The sequence below is a fragment of the Trachurus trachurus genome, assembly GCF_905171665.1.
Source record: "Trachurus trachurus genome assembly, chromosome: 6".
NCBI lineage: Eukaryota > Metazoa > Chordata > Actinopteri > Carangiformes > Carangidae > Trachurus > Trachurus trachurus.
The window spans coordinates 8634113-8658903 of record NC_139897.1 but is presented as its reverse complement, the minus strand read 5'-3'; the positions used below and the strand labels follow the sequence as shown (position 1 = coordinate 8658903).

Here is a 24791-nt window from a genome sequence, read left to right as displayed (position 1 = left end):
AAGACTTATATTTATTAAAGATTGCATGTTAACATTGGTTTTTAGAAAACTAGGACAAATTAAATGCAAAGCCTTATAGGTAGTGGAATATGTCAACTGCTGCAATTTACATAAAGACAGGAGAAAATGCATTCCTTGCTATGTTATGGAAATGCATTTTCTCCACCATGAGTCTTCCTGACGGTGCAAAACTTAAAAATATATCAAGACTATTCAGCACAGCTGTAATAAGTGTAATGGGCTGCAGCAGGCCACATACTGTAAGAGGATTTGGTCTCTTGACTTGGTGGTTTAGTTGCAGAAATCTATTCACCAGCAGAGACATCAATCAGAGGAACAACACAGGTGCCAACTTGTGCAAGTCGACAAACCGGAGAAAAGGACATTTTTCAAAGGCGGAAGCTCGAACCGTGTTCTGTAGTTTTCAATGTGAGTGAAGTGTCTTAACCAGCAGCCGAGGAAGGAGGGTAAGAGTCTTTTGGATTGACAAGTTTTTCTTTATAACATCAAAAGCCCTGGCAATATGCATTTACATCAGGCAACAGAAAAATTAGCTGTTAACAGTTCTGACTTAAAAAAGCAAAAGTTTGACATTTCAGGCCATGTACTCGTACACGTTCTTGAGCTGTGTTTGTGCGAGGTCATAATCAGCCACTTCCTGAAGGGGAACCCCAAGTCCCCCGTCTTCAGTCGGCCCAGATACAAGGAAATCTAATCACACGACTTAAGAGCTTGACAACACACAAAGCTGGACATTAACTAGAGTACTACTGATGATATTCCTTTTTGATTACATATGGATGCTCTTGCTGTTAGCTTTGATTTCTAACAGCCATCAGTGCATCTCCTTACATCCAGACATCCAGCCATTTCAAAAAAATAAAGTAACTCCTGGCAAGATTTTTCTTTCTAATGGTTCCTGAAGTCAACTGAACCCTGTCATGTCACACACATCACCCTCTAATGGAGAATAAGTTGCCAGTTTTCTATTAGCTTGTCCAGCTGCTTCAAGCCTCAAGTAGCATTTTTATTGTCACAGCAGACAAATTGTTTCAGTGGTTAACAGCCAGATAGCTGTTCCATCTAGTAGCTACTTGGTGTAAATATTTTGTGAAGTCTTTGTGCAGTGCGGTCGAGAAATAATGGGACACATAATCATCCTTTTAACAGTTTAGTGATGTCACATTTAGATTAACTGGCTGCTGTACTGTATGTATGTAAGTAAATCTATCACGTGTCTCATCTGTCTCACTACAAGACAATGAAGAGACATCTCCTTAAACATCAAACTATTCCTTCAATTACAACGTTAAGTATCATGAGCAATAGAACAAGATCATCACAGATGATGAATCATCCAGTTTTACCTGTTTCGGCCATGTAGATTAAAAAAAAAACATGCAGAAAAGCAAACGCACCGATCGGCACAATGTACTGTAACTTTCACGATCAACGTCAAGTCTGAGGCTTTGACCTCGTCTGTATCCCACAGTACAAAGTCATATTAACAACACAGCCAGAGCATCTCAGGCCTCCACTGTCCACTGAGATAAAACCGGTGCTGTGGTCCAGAGGGAAGAAAGAATTGCACATCAACTGCTTCCCCATGTGCTTTCTGTTCTGATTAGTATTCATAGGTATAAGCCAGGAGCCAATTGCTTTGCAATGAGTATGTAATAACCCACTGTGGTCTCCCTGCATGTGTTACTGTTACATTTCATTGGATTGTTTTTTTTTAGTATCACAGCTCAGTGCTCAGTGTAGAGGTTTCAGTCTTCTGCAGGAGAAGAAGGGGGAGAGCCATAATTTAATCATGCAGAGCATCAGGCTTTGTATATTGACTCGAAAAGCTTTTAATGCAGCCAACTCTGATTAAACATCGTATAGACACTCGGACGGGTTATATTTACACAGGCTTTCTAGAAATGGAGCTCAAAGTAGTTCTTAATTGTACAAAAGAATATTTGGACTGTTTGTAGACGACGTGACATACAGATCGTCTTAAAACTTGATTTGTACAGGTAGTGGAGAGTTCTGTCAAACATGACATTAATTCAGTTTGAGTGGGAAATCTTTAGATGGTCTGTATGCCACGTCTGAATAACCTCATCGTGCAGAAAGAACAAAGACGTTTGGTCTACTACTCACTCATTTCCAACGCTTCAAGACACACAAACTCACACAGAGTAACGATAATAGCAACGCAACAGTCACCTCTCCGCAGATAAAAAGGAATCGACAACCTATTTCTTAAGACTGTCACTGACTTCAAAATTCTCAGTTAGTGCATTCTGTAACCATTAAGTGTCATTATTAAACAGATAAAAACATTGGAAGTGCATTGTACATAACTAATAAAAAAGTAGTTGCATGAGGGTCTATGAGTTAACGAGTGAAACAAAGAATAGGCATAAACTCTTCAAACCAGACTTCAAACTATGTAAACCTAAAAAGGAATGTAAACCTAAAACGAAACAAAAGATTCACCACCTTCTGTTTGGATGGCTGGAGGAATTAGAAGATAATGAGTCAGTACCTTTAGAAGAGAGTCCCTTTTGAAGTGAGTACCACCCACAGTGGAGTGAAAACAAAGACTAAACTCCAAGTCCAAAGACCCATGCTACAGTTTGAGCGCAGAAAAGTCGACCTAATGGAGAATCCCACCGTGCTAATGCTCTCTTCTTTTACCTCTAGTAACAGGCTGATTGGACGTGAACTACTCTATAATAAAGGTGTTACAGTACCAGAGTTAGGGCTTGAGGGGTCACAATGAAAGTGTCCAGGGAAAGCATTCTCTCCTGGGTAAAAGATGGACTGTTTTCTTGGTGGATTTTTTTTTTTTTTTGGTCCTGACTGATACTAGGCCTCAGACTCCAGGTCTTCTTGTCCTGCTCCGTTGGTCATGTCTCCTGTCTCGGGTTCCAGCAGCAGGAACTTGCCATCGTTGGTAAGTGGCATGTTCTTCATCAGCTGGGCCAGAGCCTCGGGATCCTGCAAGAACAAACACACACACACAAAAAAAACAAGTTGAACTGAGTAAGTGTGTTTAGATTTCCTAACCAACACACTCTGAATGCACCTACACCTTTAGGCAAGGCAAGGCAATTTTATTTGTATAGCCCGTTTTTACAAACAGTTTGTCTCAAAGGGCTTTACATGGCATCGTAACAACATCCTCTGTCCTTAGACCCTCAAATCGACTGAGGAAAAACTCCATGGAAAACCCTTTTAACAGGGAAAAATCGGAGAAACCTCAGGGTGAGCAACAGAGGAGGGATCCCTCACCCAGGACGGACAGACGTGCAATAGATGTTGTTACAGACAAGAAAACACTGCAAGGGCTATTAAAGTGTTGGCCGATGCCCTCTGGTGGTCGTGTTCATTAATATCTCCAGTCTACGGAGACCAGGCTGTGATTCCAAAATGTGAAACTATAAAACCTCAAATACATTCAGAGTCTGGCAGAATATAACAGAACAATAAAGGTTTGATCCAAAAATGTGACATAATACTGCAGTGGTGTGAGAAAAAACTGTCAGTGTGATTCCATATGTTGGCGTTACCTTCTTGGCCTCTGTAATGTCCTTCGCCAAGCTGATGGTGTAACATATCTGTGAATGAAGAGAAAAATATCAGGTTCAGTATCCACTGTTTGTGGATGTTTTTTTTATGTTTTTCCTTCCAGGACAAATCATCAGTGTAACGACCTTCTCGCCCTCCGTGTTGCTCTCGAAGACGAAGGCGCTGAAAGAGGGCTCTCCCTCCTCGTCTCCGTCGCTCCAGTCTCTGCCCTCCACCACGAATCCCATCAGCCTGCTGTTCTCTTGGTGGGCTGCAAACTGACACACCTCCCCGAGCTGGAACTGACAAATGCAGAGCGTTGAGATAAGAGTTACACAGTGAACATGACTGAGCACTTTTAACCTCCTAATGGAAAAGAGAAAAGATTCCTAAGTGCAAGCTAATTTGATCCTTTGCTATACTTACACTTGTCCTCGTGACTTGAGTTTGAGGGTCAATCAACCTGTTGTGCAGACAAAGCAGAGGCTTTAACAGGAATATAAAAACACTGCTGTGATGCCTAGGCCTTGACTTGTTCGTGTCCCTCTGATCATCCAGCTACGAGCAACAACAGAACAATTATCTGGCACATACCCAAATAATGTGACTTGTTCTCAGTGCCGCAGTGAATGTTTGTTTGAGGATATTTCCCTCACAAGGACAAACTTGTTTAAAGAAAAATGTGAGAAATCAGTCATGTGTTGTACAGCAGCTCGATTGTGCGGCTTGTTATGTTTGAAAATCTTGAAAAAGCATTCAAAAGACTTCTTTGTGGCAGATGTTCGTGCTTTGATGAGGCTTCTCGCTCCAAGGTCTGTAGTCTTCACAAAGTACTGTAATCTACAGCCAGCTCTTAGCAGCCGCCAGTGAAGAGGGATCTCACCTTGAGACATTTACAGACATGTTGGATTTTATAGGTCGGGCTTTCAAATTACCATCTCTTGTGCAAAAGAATGAAAAAAACTGCAGCACTGTGGATAACAGCGTTAAGCTGCACAGTGCAACACGTTTTTATGGTTGAAATGGAATGTGTTCTTGTACTGTACTTGAACTGTGAATCCTATAGTTCACCCACAGTGCCAACTATAGAATTTCACTCCTGTCTAACTGTTTATAGTATTTTAAGGTCCAAACTAGTCAATAACAAAGTTTCAATGTGACAAACTTATTTGTAACAACACTTTTAAAGGGGACTTATTATGGAAATATCACTTTTTGAAGGCTCTTTAACATATATGTGGGTGTTTGTCTTGCCTTCCAGCCCACAAAATGCAAGAATTGACAACAAATCTGTAATTTTCAGGCTTCCTAGGTTGAAATCCATGTGGTTTTACGAGTTCCCTCAGATCTCTTCCAGTAATATAACTAGTTTTCAAATTTGCATAACCCCACCCTTACCTGAAAGGGGTCAGGTGGGGCAAGCAGTGGCTGATTTGTATTTAAAGGGACAGACACTGAAACCAGCCGTTCTGAACAGGGCTGTTTTGAGAGGATGAAAAGAGCTGTGATGTTTGATCCTTGTGGTATTTTGACCACAGCATGTCACAGACATGTCTTTAAGACACCTGGGAACTATTTTAATTTGTGGAAAAGGGGCATGATATGTCTCCTTTAACACAAGTTAGATTACATTCTAATTAATGTTAATATGACTGAGTGATGTTCAGATTAAAAGAATATAGAAGAATACAAACTGGCCGCATCAAAATACCAGCTCCAGAGGAGGGAATTCATCTGACAACTCATGAATATGTGCTGAAATACCTGAGGCTACTGCTTGTGACCATGAGGTGGGACTCCGTGGTCCTGAAGATGTTGTGTATGGCTCGGGCAGCGAGCACCTGCCTCATGGCCTCATAGATCACCTCCTGATTGTCGCCACAGCGCACCGCCATGGAGCCCAGGAAGCGCACGGCGAACACCTGCTGCAGGAGGGAGTCTGCGGAAAAAATCCAAACATGGGCCCCTCTCAGAACTCACACAGCATCGTAAACATACGAGGACAGTAAACAGAGCGGCATGGGAAGGAGAGTAACCTTGAGGGTACACAAACACAAAGACCTGAACTAAAGAGCTGAACTCTTAAGAGTGCTCAAGAGAGAGAGAGAGAGAGAGAGAGAGAGAGAGAGAGAGTGGTCCATTAGGCTGCACTTGAGTAAGGAAAATGTTTACCGTCACTTTCTGTTGAACAGTCATCATCTGTTTCGCCAAACGGATTAGTGCGTCTGTCAGGAAGTGAGCACACACACACACACACACACACACACACACAGGCAAAGAAAGAAAAAACAAAAACAATTACCCTCCAGCACCGAGCCAAACAATTCAGCTTCCTGGAAATAATTTACTAACTACTAAGAGGCCAACTATCAGGAAATTTGCGTCATCATCACCACCCATCACTACCTTGTTCCTGTCTCTTACAAACATGCACCCACACCAACTTCCTCCTCACCTCCCCCCAGCTCTGTTCTGGTCCTGAAACTCAGACGCTGGCAGCATGATGTCGAACTGAATGGGCGTCCCCGGGGCGATGAGGTCCTCTGGCTCAGGAGCAGCTCCTGTCTGGGAACCGCTGTTGCCAGGATACACACCTCCGGGCTTCGCTCTGCAGGCAGGAGACAGGCTGGGTTGAACATTTATAGGGACATTTAAAGATTAAACTGCTGCTCATCTTATGTTTCTAGGCTAAAATATTTAAACAAGTGTCCCTCCAATCCCACCATTACATACAGCACCATCTGGTCCCAATGTAAACTCTTCCAATACCTAATGCCTAATGCAATGATCTGAAATGACGACCATAAATATTACAGGCCTGAGCTAATACACACAAAGAGCTCATAACTAGATGTTCAGAACAGACAGAGGCATCCCATCCAGCACTGGATATGAAGCTAAGCTTTAGTTTAATCGTTCATTCACAATTATTGCTTGCTCTCTTCCTCTTTCACACTTGACGTGCGTACTTTTTTAAATCAGTGATATCATCGTCACAAGACTCTCACTTCTCCTCTCTTCTCACACGTGGCAGTAAAAGTTTATTTGTTGACTCAGAATGAGCCTCTCCTGATTGAAGTGCTATAAAAGTGATTTAACATATTGGCTTACACTTTCTTCACACAAATAAACCCCATAACACTACCACATACACACTGCCGTGGCACCGTTCATTGGCCATTTACTACGTGTGCTTCATCACTGCTGCTTGAGATCAAAAACACATCAACAATGAGGCATTACACTAGTTTTCTGACCTCAGCTCTTTCTTTCTGGGGTGTGTGTGTTTTACGTCTTCGATATTGGTTCCTAAAACATCTGAGAGCTCCACTGCCACTTTGTCTTTTCACTTAAATGATCATCACCTTCAGTGATCGCAGGCGGACATTTGAGCACACTAATATGATGTCATCAGGTCACCTTATAGAGCCTGTGCAAATATGTGCAAATTTGAGTTGAGTATTTGAGTTGATTCTTGTGTCCAAGACATTTGTTTCTCATAATAAAAAAAAACATTCCAAGATATAACACAATATAACACCAAACAAACATCAGACAATAACAAATTCAGTTGTGAATATCGAAAGAGTATTTAAAGCCTGACCTGTCGGGGTTGGGGGAGCCCTCTGGTCTCTTCTCAAAGCTGGTGATGGGGGTGACCGCCTGGATGGCGGTCTGGTTCAGTCGAATGGCCACAGCCTGACAACAAGAAACAGGAGCATTGGAGCATCTCTGTTATCAGCGGGTTAGTTATTTCTAAAACCACATGAGTGACACGTTTTCACCTCACCTCCAGCCGGCTCTCTACACGATCTGGACCATCTTTGCTTTGGTCCGTGAACCGCGGGCACGGTCTATTTACCAGCATTAATCCCTTGAAAACAGCAGGCTTCTTCTGGTTTTGTTCAGGTAAAGAAAAGGAGGCTTTCCTCCCATTTATAGGCCCAGAAGTCTATCATCTGGGTGGTGGAATAGTCCCTTTTCTATATTCGAGCAAAAGCTACCAAAATGTAGTTTAAATTGATTTTTTTTTTTTTAATAATTAAAAAAAACACAACTGACCAAGTGGTTCCAAGAAACAATCATTTAAGATGGATTGCAAGTAATTTTAAAACTTAAAATAGTCCGTGCTGTAGAACTAAAAACAAAGCCTTTGTTTAAATGGATGTTATATTCAAGGTTGGCCTTCTACACCGAGTTGTTTTTATCCATTTACTAGAAACAACATCTCCAGTGTTCGATTTCATTCAAATTAAACAATTAACACAGGTCATGAGGAGGAGAAACAAGACAAAGGAGCGGCTGCAGAATACAGATCACCAACTGCACATTTGTTTGTACACAAATGAGCAGGAGTCCCCTGCAGTTTCACACAAACGGCCGCCCGGGGAGAGAGTGAGGGCGAAGTTTCACAAATACAACAACTAGACTACAACACTCTCCATTTGCTGCTTGGTGCAGCCTGTATGTGTGTGTGTGCATGTGAAATTATTTTTTCCAATGACAGCTGTTGACAACATTGCAAAAACAGTCAATGCTGCTGCTGCACCGTTATTCCTGAGATGTGAGGACATGTAATTTGCAGTTACGTGGCGCTACACCTGTCAGCAGTTAGACAAACTGATGATAAGTGATGATTAGTGTAGAAATCTCTAATTATTATGATAAACTAAGTGATAATCGTGCAGGGAAAAATAAATATGTGTGAGAGAGAGTAAGACAGAGAGCAGATTTGGACACAGCTATAAGTCTTGTTTATCTGTCAGAATCTGTAGAACAAACATTTTCAAACTGACACAGGGAGCCGAGCCTCCTGCAAACATGCTGAACTCTGGGACTGAAAGGCAACGAAGGCACCAGCAGCACAGAGGGAGACAGCAGTGGAACAATGCCATCACTCTTTTATGTCCCTCTTAAGAATGAGTTTCCAACATTGTGTGCTGCTAATTAAAGCGATGGAACAACAAACAGATGTCTGATGGGTTCACAAAGGATCAGTGAAAAGTTTCTTAAGACGTCTGCTGAAAAGAAATCAAACACCCACCTCCGGGTTGTCGGTCAGGTAGATCTGTCTGGAGATGTTGTTCACCGTGCAAATCCACTGATAAAGAAACAAAGAGATTGACGTTAGGCCTCTCCTTGGACCCCAGACAGGAGCCCCCCCCTGAAATCACTTGACTGATACCAGCTGTGACAGGTCAGTCAGATGTGTCCGAGCACAAAACCAGACAAGAAAACCACACAAATGAGTCTCGACAGCTCCTCCATTGTTCTGTGACAAGACACTTGTGGCAGCAGACATCTCCGAGATGAAGATGTAAAACAATAGAGATTAAACACAGCTGTTTGAATGGCCTCTTTCACACTCACCTCCTCATACTCCTTTTTGCTCTCAGCTTGCAGAATCATTGATCTGGAGCCACGGGAGACAGAGATAACAATTAAATAATACCTCAGAGAATTGCAACATTACTCTCACTGCTGGATGCAGCGCGTACGTTTTGCCGGAAGGGGAGGTTATCTGAAAACAGTAGCGTCTGTCCTCGCACTCCACGGCCATGACGGAGCTGTTGTCCAGGTCCAGCACCATGCCCCCTGCCACCGCCCCGCGCGGCTGGCACATGAGGTTTCCTCCCTGGGTGAAGAAGTACAGTCGATCCCAGGCCGTGGTCACCAGACCTGTTTTACTGGGGCACAGAGAAAAGGAGGAGGGTGGGTAAGAGTCAGCAAAGTTTACAAGTTTACAAAACAATAAAGATTAGACACATTTTGGCATGATGGACATATTCATGGTTTAAAGATTGAAGACTGGATGTGATGGAAACTCCCAGCTCACATCTGTAGCTCAGACCCTGTTTCCAGGAGAATAGAATATGCATGCACAAGTAGAGACTTGAAGCAACACGACTTCACTCAGTCATTGTTTAGTCTTCTGGACAAAAGATCAGATATAAACTAAACTTGTCCAACAAACAGGAAGTATGTTGTCAAAGATGATGTAAACTGAATTCTGGGCTTCAACTAGAGCCTCGCTTTTTTGGTCCATATTTGTTTACATTTTGGAAAATTTAGGTCACTGAATAAGTTATTTTCAGTCCCTGTTTGTCATATAACTATTAGTGGATTATTCACTGCAATGCATCCTTTCCCTCTGATCTATGAGCCCATTTATTTTCAGTGGTGTTATCATGTCTGTTCAGGTTTGACTGAATCATAACAAATCATCGCTGTTGTGATGCTGATGTGAGTTTCAGATGTTTTTGGATGTTAGTGTTTAATGGATGGCTAAATTATCTCTTGGTGACTAGTTTGAGTGTCGATGTGATATGTGAATAGATGTAATTATTGATATTAGACACGAAGAGCTCACAGTCCTTTCATTTTGTCAAAAGGAGCTCTCAGAGTGAAACAGCTGGAGACCCAGCTTTTATGTGGTCAAAATTGAAAGAAAAATTAAAGTTGCGTGTGTTGTTGGACAAACACCAACTGTTGAAAGAATGAAATGAAAAGAAAAGAATGAAAGAGGCGAACTCTAACTAGTGGAAATCAGTGGTAGCTCTCACTTGTCAAGTGGAATGCACATTTGACAGTTTGATGGAAAAATAGAAAAACTGTGTTGTATTTTTTTCCTCTGTTGGCCATAAATGAAGATGATGTACGATGTCGTCCTGCATCAACAATCAATTATGATGTGTTCCAGTTGGCTTTGCACACACGGAAGTTGATGTTTCCTGGCAACACTGGCTCTCCTACGTTGTCATGGTAACCGCTTAGACGCCGCTTCCACAAATGTGTCTGAGAAACAACAATACGTCTAAAACTATTTATGTTTTCAGATATATGTTGTGTTTTCAGACTTTTATGAAAAATGACAAGTATACATAACAGTACAAACACAGAATATTAATTTTGATCTTCACCACCTTGTCTCTGTATTATCTGTATACAGTTAAACACAAAATGCTCCTCATGTTGTCCCACAAATCTACATGGTGTCACCACAAATGTGAATTTGTCTATCTAAGAGCGTTTTTATAGTTAATCATAAAAATCATTGTTTTTTGTATTTTTTTTGGGAAAAGATGCAAATACACTCTTCTGTTCATGCAACTATGTTCAATACACTGTGTCTGTTAACTCATACTATACACACCAACGTTTTATTTTTTCCACGAGCATGAGCAACGATTCCCTTTGGATGTTTGAATTGTCTTCAATCATCTTTTTAACAGCAAAGCTGTTTTGTTTTGGTCTTAAATTTGTCTTGGGTATTATGGTTTATGTAAATAAATAATCAAAAATAAACTACAATTCAAATTAACACTGAGTCACGTCGTTTCAAAACAAAGATACTTGTGGATGACTCATACGAAGAGGCTCATCTCTTTTTCGTACATTCTGCCTAGAAAAAAAACCAAAAAAACTTCCAAATAAATTTCCTTTTGATTACTGAAGGGTACGGCTCATGCTGCCACGAGTGACTCACACACTTAATATTGAGAAACCATCGGAAATAGCAAATGTTCTCTGGACTCGGCTCCATCTGACAAGCGTTTGAGGCTGCTGGCAGTGTGTGTCATTAAACAGAGTGGCATTCTGTGGAAACCTTTTCTCTGGTGTCACAGACATTTGTCAAAGACTTTGGATGTATATGAGGGAGAGACAGAGTTTGACAGCTCTGACATTTCACTAAATCACATTGCAGGCTACGCTGCAGTTCTACCCCCTGCAGCCATTAAGGAAGTTTCCCCCCTCATATATCCACTCTGCATTAAGCTGACAGCGCACACTGTCGCCATGTTACCTTTCCCACCTTGTCTGCTGTGACAGACTTATTGTTTACCGTGTGCACGCATATTTTGAGACACTTCCTGCACGACACTGAAATTCTCTAACAAAGCGTGAAATGTCACATATATGAAATGAGGACAGATTCAATGTTGGGCTTTTTTTTTCCCGCCAAGACACCACTTAACATGGTGACGAGCTACGAAAGCTACATGAATAGGAAATGTCCTTGGATTTTAGATAGGGCCGTAATGAGTGTAATTAATCTTACTTCCTAATGTTGAGGTAGCCAGCCTTCTGGATAAGTGTGCGATTGACAGGCTCAGTGTCCTTATCTGGCATGTAGACAGTGTCCTCCACAGACAGCAGCTCCCTCTGAGACAGACGCATGGCCTCCGCCTCCGCATCCAGCTGGGCCTGGATACTAAACAGGAACAAAGTTTTAATAAAGGCAAAACCTCTCTGGACTGACTTTCAGAAAGTAGACACATTAAACATTTAGAGACCATCACAGAAGAAGAACTTTTGTTTAGGATCATCTGCAACATGCCGCATAACAAGCCATGGATCATGATGAGAATTATGGTTTTTACCTTTGTGTCATGTTGGACACAGAGGAAAGAAAGTTGTCCATCTTCTTTGACACCAGCTCAATGCCTTTCTTGAAGAAACCGATCTGAGAGTTAAGAGACGACAGTTCATTTAATATTTCATTGCATTTTATTGAACTTTGATGTAAAAAATCAAACCCTTGTATTTTCATAATTATTTCTTTTGTCTGCAAAGTATCAGAAATGTCTTTAGAATTCAAACCCCAACTTTCTTAGTGTCAGTATATGAATAATAATTATATTATATAATAATAATTATATATTCATATCCTGTCAATCAACTAATTAATTGGTCAAATGGTTATCAGTAATCAATAGATATTCATTGTAATATATTCTAAAATGAATATTTCCCTGACAGTTTATGTTTCATGAACACACCAATACTTTGTAAACTATACATGTTCCACTCAGGAAAACACTTCTCTTCCTTAGATAGTGAACTTTTAGTGTTGTGAGTTAGCGGGGCAAACAGCTGCTCAGTACCTGTGCCTGTGTGTAGCCCAACATGGGCTCAAGCATAGCTACTCTCTTGCGATACTGCAGGGCGTTGAGGGCGCAGTAATACTGCAGAGAGGCCTGGTGCTGCTTCCTCCTGGTGTAAGCCACCTCCTTCACCATGTCTGCCTTCACCTGTCCAGATAGGAGAGGGTTAAAACATGCAAATATATACATGTGTCCAGCAAAAACTGGCTCTTCAGCCCTGTAAAAACACACTCGCCCATATGCAAAAACGTTTCCAACTCTCAAAAGTCGCATTATCATGTACGTTAAAGGAAGGGGGAAAAAAATCCAAATAGCAGAGAAATCTTATCTTTACAGCTATTATAGTGCATAATGTTGCTACAGTCTCACTACAGCGGTGAGGCCTGGCAATATTGAATTCCATCTACTTGTATTTCACATGCTGATAAAACACTCCCACTGCATTACCAGAGCATTACTGCAGTGTGGGGCCTTTAACAGCCTTAGATCAATGCCAGAGAAGCTCCATTAGTGAAGCTGAGAGAGCACTTCCCTGTCATCACTACCTTCTCATTCTCCTTCTTCTTGGGCAATCGGCTGTACTTGACCATAGCTGCCTCGTGCTCTGCAGGAGAGGAGACAGTGGAGATGAGATCAGATACAGTCACTACAGGCTCTAACTGTTTTCTGAAAGTGGTAAAAAGTACTGTATGTACTACTCACCATCAGTGGCGATGCCAAATATTTCCTTCAGCGTGCTTATCTCTGCAAAATTGAGCAAATGTCATTACATCATCTTCACCAGATCCACATCTCAGAAATGTACCATTTCTTTCTAAAGTTGTTGGTTGTACAAAACACATGAAGCTTTATTTTGAAATGTTCTACTCAGATAAATAAATAAACTCCTGTACCAATATGCAGATTAAAGGGATAGTTCAACATTTTGGCAAATTGGCCCATTGCCATAATCCCTATAGTTTTAGCAGTAGTCGTCGTTACCTTTAATTGTTGGCGCAAGCTATTTTTAGTACAGCGGAGCAGAGCCGTGAGCTGCTCAGAGCTACGCTACTGAGGCTAATGGGATTTCTTGGTTTCCCTCATTAAACTCATCAAATACTCTAAAAATAGCTTGCACCGACAAATAAAGGTAACAAACCTACTCCTAAAATTATAGGGATTATGGCAATGAGCCAATTTGCCAAAAAATGTCGAACTATCCCTTTAAGTGTTGTAATAAAAAATAATATTAATAACATAATAGAAACATATTATGATAATCGTTTTGTGGATGTGTGTGTGTGTGTGTGCACGTGCGGCCCTACCTGTGAGGTCCTTCTCTCGGAACTGGATCAAGGGGAAGACCATGCTGTCAGCCATCTGGTTGGCCAGATCAGAGTGGAGCGCGTTCAGCTGGACAAGACAAAACAGATTGTGCAAAAAAAAATATCAAGTTGCTGCACAAGGACAAAGAGAAGAAGACGCATCCCGGCCAAACATCTTGAGGGATTACTGTGTATTTTAATATGTACAGTGACATTTGCTGCCAGTTCGTCCTGCTGGTAGATTGAAAGTAACATTTTCAGTGAAATGGGATCATAACTGCAGACGGTGTCCGCCCTCCATCATGAAAAACCCACACACTGTGGAACGGGTCATTTCATAAAGAGAAGGATAACAATTACCTCTTGTTTACTCTGACATTGGAAGCAGGGCAAATCCTGCAGTAATTCTTTTTGCTTATCAACAAGCTCCACTCCCGACGGTTCAACAAGCCGACATCCACTTTAATCTGAATTATTTCGCAAGTGCTAAAGTTCACAGGATTAGGTGCAGGGGTGGGCCCGCATGCTCGAGTTCTCCTCTGTACATGACAAGTTAAAGGTCAAACAAACAATCAACCTGTGTCCTCTGAGCATATGTGTATGTGTGTGTCCTGGATCTTGTTGAGTGCTGACTGGGCAGACTAGTGGAGCCCCCATGGCTGAAAGTGACAAGCCCATCTGTTACGTCCATATACCTGAGCCTACGCATAGTTCCTTCATCTATCCATCTATCCATCCATCCATTCATCTATTTCCCACCGCCTCCCTCCATCCATCCATCGATCTATCTGTTACGATAGGCATCATGTCCACCTCTCAGTGTCTCTATACGATCGTTCTGCTCGTACAGGGAGGATAAGTCTTTTCATTGAGGTCGTTCTCACCAGTGCGCTACAGCAGTGCAGGTGCAATATCATTTCTAACATGATTTAGAAGCAGCTACTACTGGTGCAGTAGTCTATCATCCCTGTCCTCTGCTGTGGATGCACACATACACACACACACTGGAATATACACACATAAAACAACAAATCTGCAAACACAGGCCTCACCTCCCCAACAGTTTTGGCGAAGCTCTGCAGCGTGGTGATTACCTCTTCATCACCTTTTCCAAGGGCAAAATTCTGGACAGACAAAAAACAAAGGAGGGGAGACAAGTTAAAAGCATAAAAACTGCATAATGTGGCATTGAGCTGGTCTGTAGTGGGGGCTGAGAAGTTAAAGAATTACCCTGTTCTGCCAGGACATTTGGCACATCACTTTCATGGAACAGATCCAGAGATGCTAATAAACCCCATGCTAAGATGCTGAGTTTTAGGCTTTGTTTAAAAAGTACTTAAAAAGAAGTGCATTCATTACAGGTCATTGCAGATTTTTTTTCTCCTGTCCAGCACCCAGAATGCATTCCAGCAGTCGACTGGGCCACATATGTTTTATTTTTCAGCATGATTTAAGACCCCTGCTGTGTCGACTTCAGCAACTATTCTATTCTAATTTATTGTTTGCTACATAACACAAGGCCCCGTGATGGATTACCAACGGAGAAGCACCTCTACGTCAGGAAACCTGTCACGCACGGAGATTTCACAAAGTCACACATGCAGGGATGAGTTGTGGCAGACACACACCATCAACACAAGGGGAAAAGTAATTAATTATACATTAGCAGACTTACTTGAATTATTTCAACCAAATGACTATCAGCACATATTGTAACGTATTAAGTTCATGGTGGTTTCAGCAGCAATTTATTTTCATTTGAATTCAAATTATGCGTAAGATTCCATATTAAAGGTTATATAGGAATAAATAGAGACGCTCTAACGCTCCGTGTATAAATGAAGGGTTTCATTTGCACTACAAAGTAAAGCACTCTGCTCTCCTGTCTTGTTCATGACTCCTGGTTAATGCTGGAGCATTTTAGGTGAATAATACAAACTATCACATGAATACAACATCGTCAAAAGCCTTGTTCTTCCCAGAGTGGTGTCTGCAGGTGTTTCATTCAGTTTGGACATGACAACAACCTAACCACTTACGTAGGGTAGCCTGTATGAGGCCACTTGAGGGCAAAGGAGGGAGACGAAACACATGACACACCACTTGTTGCTGCCACTTAAACTCATTGGTTCAAGCAAATTAATCTGATATGTTTAACAATCATTGTTGTCGACTATTATCTTCCCTTATCTGAACAAGGGGGACAGGGCAGCTTGGAGATCCATGCTCAGTTGGACTGCAAAGTTAAAATGAAACTGTGAGAGAAGAAAAAAAAAAAAGGATTTTGATTTGAAACGACGCCCTGGGTCATAATGGCACCTATACTCACTTTCTTCTCATATTCCAGGAGTTGGCGTGAGAGCTGCTCTGTGGCCAATCCCATCTCACTCTGTAGGGGAAAAAGATTGAGAGGAAAATGAGGGAGAATCATCAGGCTGGATCATAGAGGATTCGTCCCCTCCTTCTACATTTGTCATTCTCTTCTCAGACCTTATAAATCATGGAGGAGTAATAGGAAGTGAAGGGATGACAGGTGAAACAGGGTTCAAATGGAAAACATCAGGTGATGGGTCGTGTAAATGCCAGCTCTATCAGTGAACTGTTATCGTTTTAGAAAAGGTCTTAAGTTGTGTTAGCTGAAATTGTGCATGTTTCCACTGAGAAAGGAGCATTTATTATGACAGCAACATTTGAGTGTGTTGCTCAGTGATACATTATGTACAAAAAAAGTCAAATCTATTTACACCACACCACTTAGTGTGTGCACACCACATTCACTAAATGCATTGTGCAGAAAATTGCTTTAAGGCAAAAAAAAAAAAAAAAAAAGGGAATCAATTAAGTGAAAAAATCAGTTAAAAGCATTTCTTATCTTGCTGGCCGCACCTTTGATCTATGATTATGTCGTTACACACAGTATCTTTCCCAAAAGATTAAAAGTGACCTTTTGTGTTCAAAGTTTCTTCAGATGTTTCTCCAAGAGCCCTCACTACATTAATTCTCATTCAACAGTTTGCATGTGAGGTTGCATAGAGAGTGTTTAACTTCCTAGTTTGGCATTCTTCTAGGTTGAAACTTGGAGGCCGCACCACAAATTTAAGTTTGAGCGCAAATCAAAACAATACTCTACTGTAGCTGGATAATTCAATCATGCAAATGTTCGACCTAAAATCAACCTCGGTCAGGCAAATAAAATGGCTCCTGTTCAAAGTCAGAGAACAAAATAATGCATGTTTGTGTTTTTGTTTAGTACCTGAGCTCCAAACACCCGCTGCATAGACTGTAGGAGCTGGTTGGTGTAGTCTGTGAGCATCCCAGAATCCTCCTCAAACACGCTGAGCAAGGAGCGAGTCTGTAAGATGAAACAAAACACTTGATTAATAAGATTAAGATATAGTCACATGTAGCAGGCGATAGATAAATGCAAATATGGCAGGAACGATAAGTAAACACACAACATATTCTCATCGCTTCTTGTTTTTCAAATGTTAAGTTCTGCTGTTTTTTCTTGCAACTGAAAATCTTTGCGATCTGTTGTTTGGACAAAGAAATCAATCCTCAGACATAATCTTTGGCTGTGGGAGATTACGTCAGACATTCTTTTACAGTGCTCTGACATTTAACTGATACAAAAGATCAATTCATTGACCTAATAATCAGGAATATAATCTGCAGACTAATGAAAAGTGAAAATGGTTTGAAGTTACATGCCATGGTGGTTAAGGTGGAGTTGTTGTTGTGGTAAACATTCCTATCACTCATCTGTTGGAGTACACCACACCCTAGCTAATTTACCAACACAAAACCAATGGCAGTAACCTGGAACTGGTGAAAGACAAATATTAATGAGAGCATAACTGGGTGTTAAGTCAGAGACATAAATGAGGGTAGAAGCGAAACTGAGCAGGGCCTAATGATTTTATTACAGACAAACTATGCAAACTTGGGAAATCCTGTCTGGGAGCAGGATTCTTGTTCAATAAACAGGTGCAGCAAGACAGAACAGACCGAGCACAGAGAGACACACCCACAGGCGCAGCTCTGTCCACAGTTCACTCCTGTTGACTTTCCCCACAGAGTGACTGACAAGTCACATCATATCACATAGAACACATAGAAACGTTTCTTCCTTTACACCAGAGCAGCATCGGGGCCTATTATGAGAAAATCCACAGAACCTGATGACATGTCAAAAAAAAGGTCATGGGCTAAACTGAAGCAGAGTCACCGAGGAGGTCAGCCATGTCTGACTGATGCAACAGACGACAGTAAAATGCAGGCTACATACTGTATGATGTGCACAATAACAAAGGTTCCTGTGTATTTCATTTAAGATCTAAACAGGAGAAGCTGTGAGCAGATGGCCCTCTGCTGACTGCTACCACTGCCCTGTTGCAGACTATTGACTAATTCCAGGGGAGTCTGATAATGGAAACCCCTCCCACATCATGTGAATCAGGCCCAGTTTTGACTCTGGTCTCATATTGTGGAAAATAACACTGGAAAATGTCAAAATGTATCAAGTGTGTCCTGACTGAGCTGTGCGGCCGTGACAGCCTCAATACTGATGTGAGTTAGGATGTATAGCACAATATGAGCAGTGACAGAGAGAGGACGGCTCAGTGACGAGCCGTAGCTGTGTACATACAACACACATCGATAATTATGACATGCTGTACAAACCAGAGCAGTGTTTACAGCAGGGGAGCGCTGCCGCCCCTGAAAGAGGATTATATCCCCACAACAATGTGTCAATTGAGAGCTGTCATCGACCAGTGGAAACAGACTACAGCGGGAACAGGATACTGCCTGGGTTAGTAAGCTAACTTCAGCCCTCGTCGCCGCCTTTAATGTGGCAGCCAGGCTCTTTAAACGACATATAACCGTCTCAGGCCTACCTGAGGACTGTCCTGCAAAGCGTCCTCCAGGAGCAGTTTGTGATGTACGGCCGGCATCTTGTTAGCGTTGGAGGAGAAGGGAATGGGGGCTTGAATTATTAAGAGCGTGGACTCTGTTTCCCAGGGATCCCCGCGCCGGAGAGAGGAACACGTAGAGGTTGGAGGCGGGCCCAGTGTGACCTCATCTAGAAATGTTATGGGGCAACTTGTGTTGTGGCCGGTGGTAAAAACAGCGAGGACTTAACTCTGAACTAGATTTCTTTTGCAATGATTTATTTTGTTGATTTAAGTTCTGGATATTTGATTTTTAATAAAGCAGGTTGATGGACAATTTAAAAATTAGACTGCGTCTAACGTTGTACCATTTTAGTGTCAACGGTGACGCCATGTGGTGATAGAAAGAATTACACAGTGTAATGTCAGAATAAAAAAAAAATCTAACATTCACTTTGAGTTGTGTTTGAAGGGTGAAAGAGGTGAGTTTTCTGATCTATACAGAGGGAGAGGAAGACAGTGTCAGTGCCACACTGTGAAGCTACTGTCTTGCAAGTAAAAGTTCCACATCTAAATTTTTACTTTAAAAACAGAAATATGATTTGGTCAAATGTCCTCCAAAAATCAAAACTCAAATTACTCCTTGCAGGACACATTCAGTTGCTTCCTCTTGCATATTTAAAAATATATATATATATATTCCTTTACTCATCTCATGATGGGGAAATTTCCAGTATTGCAGCAGACATCAATGAAATGAATAAAAAGTAATGGGTAATGAGTGGTGACAATTATATACAGAGAAGTGATTAATTATGTACACAGAGGTGATTAATTATACAGATACTGTGCATTGAGTGCAGTGAGCATCTTACACAATGAAGTGGATTAAGAGCACAATTATGTAGCCTACACCTAAAACACTGTACAAGTAGGATATAAAATAGCATCATAAAAGAATAGCTATAGCTACTCAAGCAAAGTGAAATTATTTTTTGAATGTGGATATAGGTCCGGAAATGGAGCTCATAAAATCCACAGTAAGATGACTTTTAATTAGCCTAATTAAGGACTAATATTAAAGGACCCATAAAATAAATAATATAACACTAAACACAAGTCAATTACAGAGACTGTAATCGGTGACCATATAGATTGTGATTAATCCCAATGCACCTTTTTCTTTTTTGTCATTTAAACTTTTATTGGCAGCCAGAGAGTCAAAGATGATGATAAGACACAGTCAAATAGTAGTTGCCAACACATTTTTCAGTTCGTATAAAGTCAAAGTGAGAGGGGATGAAAAAGAAAAACAAAGAAGAACTCAAGTCCAACCAGAGGCTGAGGATCTTTCAGGATTCCTTGGAAACAGGGCAACCTACGTATCATGTTAATTATTTCTCTCATGCTGTTCCTCATTACACATTTCCAGGAGATTTGAGGCGGCTCCCTCCATAGAAACTGGAAGGTTTGAAGCCATCTTCCTATTTCCAGGACTAATACACCTTTTTCTTAACAAAAGATTTAATCTCAACAATGTGATGACCATGCTGTTGTATTTTGCAGCCTATCCAGACTCTTGTCTGTCACTTGTGTCTATTAATTTTGCAAGCAAATACATTTTTTGTTCAGTTTATGGCCAAAATGGTCAAATGCAACCAGAAGATTGTAAGCATTTTCACTAAATTAATTGGGTATTCAATTAATTTCAAATTTGCAGCATCAATTTATTAATCCACTCGATGGTTTCAGCATGTGTCTGTTTTGATTTAATGCATTTCTCTCCTATTGGAATATGAAAATTATTTTGCTGAAAGTAGGCCTACCTACACCTGTGTTTGTCTTGTTAAAAATCACAAAGACTCCTGGATTTAATCATCTTCCAGCTCCCAACTAGTTTCTTAGTTAAAATAGCAAAGTTATCGAAAGACCTATGAGATGTTCTGAGTATTGTTGGAGCTACAGTATGGCTCTCTAACCACTTCACCCTTTTTACAGATACTGCATCCGTAAAAAAAAAAAAACTCCCTTCCCCTGACTGATCTCAGCCCGGATGATAAAGTGAGTATAGTCACCATGCTGTTGTGCTCTCCATCAGATACTGTCACAACAACACTCTATAATGGCATGCTTTCTCTTTTATTTCCATGTAATCTGATCTAATTTACACCCACCACTAAACTGTATATGTGGTTACATCCAACAGACCACAATGAAACAAAACAAAATATCTAGCACAGACATTAATAACTCGCCTAGCTCCAGTGTACGAGAAAGCCTGTCCTCCTGTGTTACCATTGAATTACGTGTTGTGAAGAATGCATACAGTCAACTGCTTCTTCATATTAAAATAGTTGCCTAAAGTGTCTCAATGATTTGGCATTTTAATCTTGATTTGTGTGTACTCTCCATCTCGAACATACAAATTTAACTCTGTTTTACTTAAGCAGATCTAATTTACCATGTATAATAGTAAGGTCATTCTGTGATTGGTGACTTTTGGTGTAAAAACAATGGTAAAATAGTCTGTTGACATGAGATTACTGCTTTCTACATTTTCATAGAATTAAAAAAAAAAAGGATGCTCCAGTGTAAATTTTCTGTCTTGGGAATTAAAATACAATATTGCTTCACTTGTATCTTTGGTCAGTATTAGAGCTTTTGATATCGCCACATATATTTCCGTAGTGCTTACAGCTCTTTTTAGTTATTTATTGGGTCGATAATCTCAAAAGTAAAGTTTATATCTTCTGTTTGTGTTTTCTTCCATCGAGGGTTTAAGTGCACGTGGTTTGCAGCATACTGACAGAGAGGTAGGAAATAAAAAAGGTAATCTGCACCTTTAATTCCACATTATCAAAAATCTTTTACCTAAAAGAAGTGTAAAGTAAATGAAAAATATATATAACTGTAACTATATCTAGTTGTTGCCAAGCTAATTTTATAATGACGCAGAATGATATCACTTAAGGAAATCAGCAGAAGTGGGTGATACGCAAACTGTAAAGAAAAATTGCCTTTTTTAAATTTGATCCAAGACATTAAAAGGTCTCAATAATCTAACTGACTTGTTCCGATGGTCACGTCTTGTTGTGTAGTGTCTTGATAATAGGCAAGTCATGACAAGCAGTGCTTCCTCATCAGACTGAGCTGGAACACATTCTTTCCTCCCCAGTGGACTTGTGTTTTTTAATTGGTTAAGTTGTGGCTCTAAATCAGAGAAGGCATTTCAGTCTACCGACTCTGTTAATTAATTGTGTTTGCTGGCTCGGCTAGGTCTGGCCTATAAAAAGAGATGCTTAATGTCAGTGGAACTAACCTGGATGAAACAAAGCAGTGATTCAGCTGACCAGGGAAACACTCTCAGGAGAACAGCTGTAACTTCTGGAGAGCAACTGCGTGTGACTGGGTCAGTATATTAAATTACTGTTTCTGACAAGTCAATTTAATTCACATAAGATTTATACTTAAAGAGAAGAAATACTGCAGGTGGCCTAAATGTTTTTATTGACAAATTGTGTCAAATTATATTCAAAGTCCTGGAGTCAGTCGCACGACAGCTTCAGGAACTCGATGAAGATGTTGCATGATAACTTGTTCCATGATGCTTATACATGCTAATAAGGTTAAAAGTTAGTGTAGCATTTTATGATCCCATTTGATGATAATAGCGGTATCATCAGTTGGACAAGGAATTTCACAAGCAACATAAATATGAACCTCATGATCAGGTTAGACTGTTTGTGACACTCGGATTATTCCCTTTCTTTGTCCTTATATTGGCTGAAGGTCTGATCTGCCTGCCTCACTCCATGGATGTATTATAAAGCAAACAACAACAATCTTAATACCAATATAAAATGTCACATATGTAACATATTTTTGCAGAACACTCATGACTATAAGGATTTTGTCACCAGAGAGTTTATTTTATTTTGATAGTCTTCTGTGGTGATTTACTTTATAAACTACTTGGAATTCTTTTCTTCTACGTGGCTGGGTGTGTGGCAGAAAGTAATTGACTACATTTACTCGAAGAAGTTACTTCTACTTACTTAAAGCAGAAGTAAGCGATCCGGTCGTTTTGGCTAACTTTCTGTCAGGCGATGGAGTAAGCAGTCCTCGCCCTCGTCCCTACGTCACCACATTCACGCGCATCCCTTGGCTGCACACACAGAGAGGACCGCCCCTTTACAGTATGCCGTTCTCTCTCCTCATTGGATAGAGGTTGTAGGATACAAGGAAAGTTTTCTCCTCGGCTTACAGCAGAGCAGAGTGACTGACAGACCCGTGTTTCAGACCAAACACTCTATAAGTGATTGCTGTCGGAAGATATAACTATTTAAGACTTATGTTAACACAAATATTCCGCTTACTTCTGCTTTAAATTTGGTATTTTATGCAAGTCATATTTCCACTTCACGGGGGAAAATTGTATTTTCTGTTCCACTAAATTTATTTGACAACTTTAGTTAAACAAGCAAGATACTGTACTGTAATCCCTAACACTTCAGTTCACTGGAACACGTGCCTGCACTACTGGGTTCCCGTTTGCCCTGGAGAAAAAGCTGACTGCTGCGATTGTCATTTTTATAACTCAGCCCATGGCAGTACAACAGGAAAAGTTGTTGCCCAAGTTAGTATGATCCATCCTAGATAAATGGATTTTGTGCCAATTCATCCAGTGGATATGAAAGTCTGGGTCAAGAGTGGACCAATCAACAGGCTGTTGTTGCCTGTTCTTCTCAACTTGGGACAGTTCCTCCTATACTGCTGTCCTTTTCGCTTGTGATGTCGACTTCAGGCTTTGGACATAATAAGACAAACCAATTTGACAGAGTCACAATTACTTCCCACCCAAAACAAATTTGTCACTAAATTGTCAGAAACTGCTGCAGCACATTTAAGCATTAGACTTTCAGTACATTTACTGAGAATTGTCAGTAAAGACATAGACTACTTCATCATAAACCTTCATAAAGTGGAAATTGACATGTTTTTCATTCAGATGGTGCTAATAGGCAGATTGTATTACCTCTTTTATTACTTCTCGGCTAGCTTTTCCCTGGAAAGTGATAGAAAATTACACACAGAATTACGGAAAATGCATTTCTGTACAAATTTACTCAACCTGGACCTCTTCTTTTGATTGAGGCTACATATAAAAACAAACAGCACTCATGAGAGCCTGTTTACAGTATGGACCTGTAACCACAATTACTGTCAAGAGAGAGAGAGAGAGAGAGAGAGAGAGAGAGAGAGAGAGAGAGAGAGAGAGAGAGAGAGAGATGTTTTCACAGAACTTCTCATTATAATTTTAAAAATCTTGACTGTCTGCCACACATCTTAACGTCATGAGATAACACCGCTGACTGGATGTGAGAATTAGTTTCACTGGCGGAGTGTGCTAATGCAATACATCCTGCTATCTAAACTCTGCTCATATGACTGCACTAGTCTTGTCAAAGCGCACAACAAGAAGTATTGAGATTTACTGGCGGCCATAAACTGGCAAAAGCGTGACCCTCGTGGTTTCATGAAAAGACTGTTCAATGCTTTTCCAGCTTTTCACTCTCAATGATTGTCAAGAGCTTCAACAAGTCAGCTGTCTGTGTGTGTGTGTGTGTCACCCATAGATAAAGCATGAATAGAGGTCCTCTATGTTATGGCACAAAGTGACAAGTTGGGGATTTCACAGGATGTCACACATACAGGCTGATATATCAATGCCCCACAAATACATTTAATGTTTTTCCACATTTATATAAAAAAGGAGGCTCCCTATTGGTTGAATTTCACACCACCCTCCTCCTCCTTTCCCTTGGTTTCCCGGGCAACCATGTCAGGGTGGAGGAAAAGAGCAAATCATGTGAGGGTATAGCATCTCTCTTCCCCCCCTCTCCCCAATCTCTCTCTCTCTCTCTCTCTCTCTCTCTCTCTCTCTCTCTCTCAGTGTGTGTGTTTGTGTGAGTGTGTGTATAAAAGCCTCTCTCTCCATGCGTTCACTCCACTCTCAGCTCTCCATTGCTTTGCAGAGAGGATAGACGCAAGACTGAGGAGAGGGGAGGGGGACACGACCAAAGGAGATCCCTGTGAGACATTTCTTTGACCTTCCCTCTCTTCCTTCTTCCTTTCTTTCTTTCGCCTCT

At 40.9% G+C, this 24791-nt stretch overlaps 1 protein-coding gene across 1 annotated transcript; it reads right to left on the bottom strand.

Annotated features, from left to right (window-relative positions):
- Positions 1 to 84: 84 nt before the first annotated feature.
- Positions 85 to 18876, bottom strand: appl2 (adaptor protein, phosphotyrosine interaction, PH domain and leucine zipper containing 2). The gene is made up of 21 exons (XM_083973214.1): positions 18649 to 18876; positions 17004 to 17102; positions 16080 to 16139; positions 14803 to 14874; positions 13751 to 13838; positions 13149 to 13190; positions 12992 to 13050; positions 12447 to 12593; positions 11943 to 12025; positions 11621 to 11773; positions 9060 to 9248; positions 8932 to 8974; positions 8606 to 8662; positions 7166 to 7260; positions 6017 to 6169; positions 5734 to 5786; positions 5326 to 5500; positions 3988 to 4024; positions 3708 to 3863; positions 3564 to 3611; positions 85 to 2991 (listed from the first exon to the last, which is right to left on the bottom strand). Exons 1-21 carry the CDS (start codon positions 18703 to 18705, stop codon positions 2860 to 2862), a joined length of 1998 nt encoding a protein of 665 aa, XP_083829340.1. The 5' UTR covers positions 18706 to 18876; the 3' UTR covers positions 85 to 2859.
- Between the last annotated feature and the right edge of the window lie 5915 nt (positions 18877 to 24791).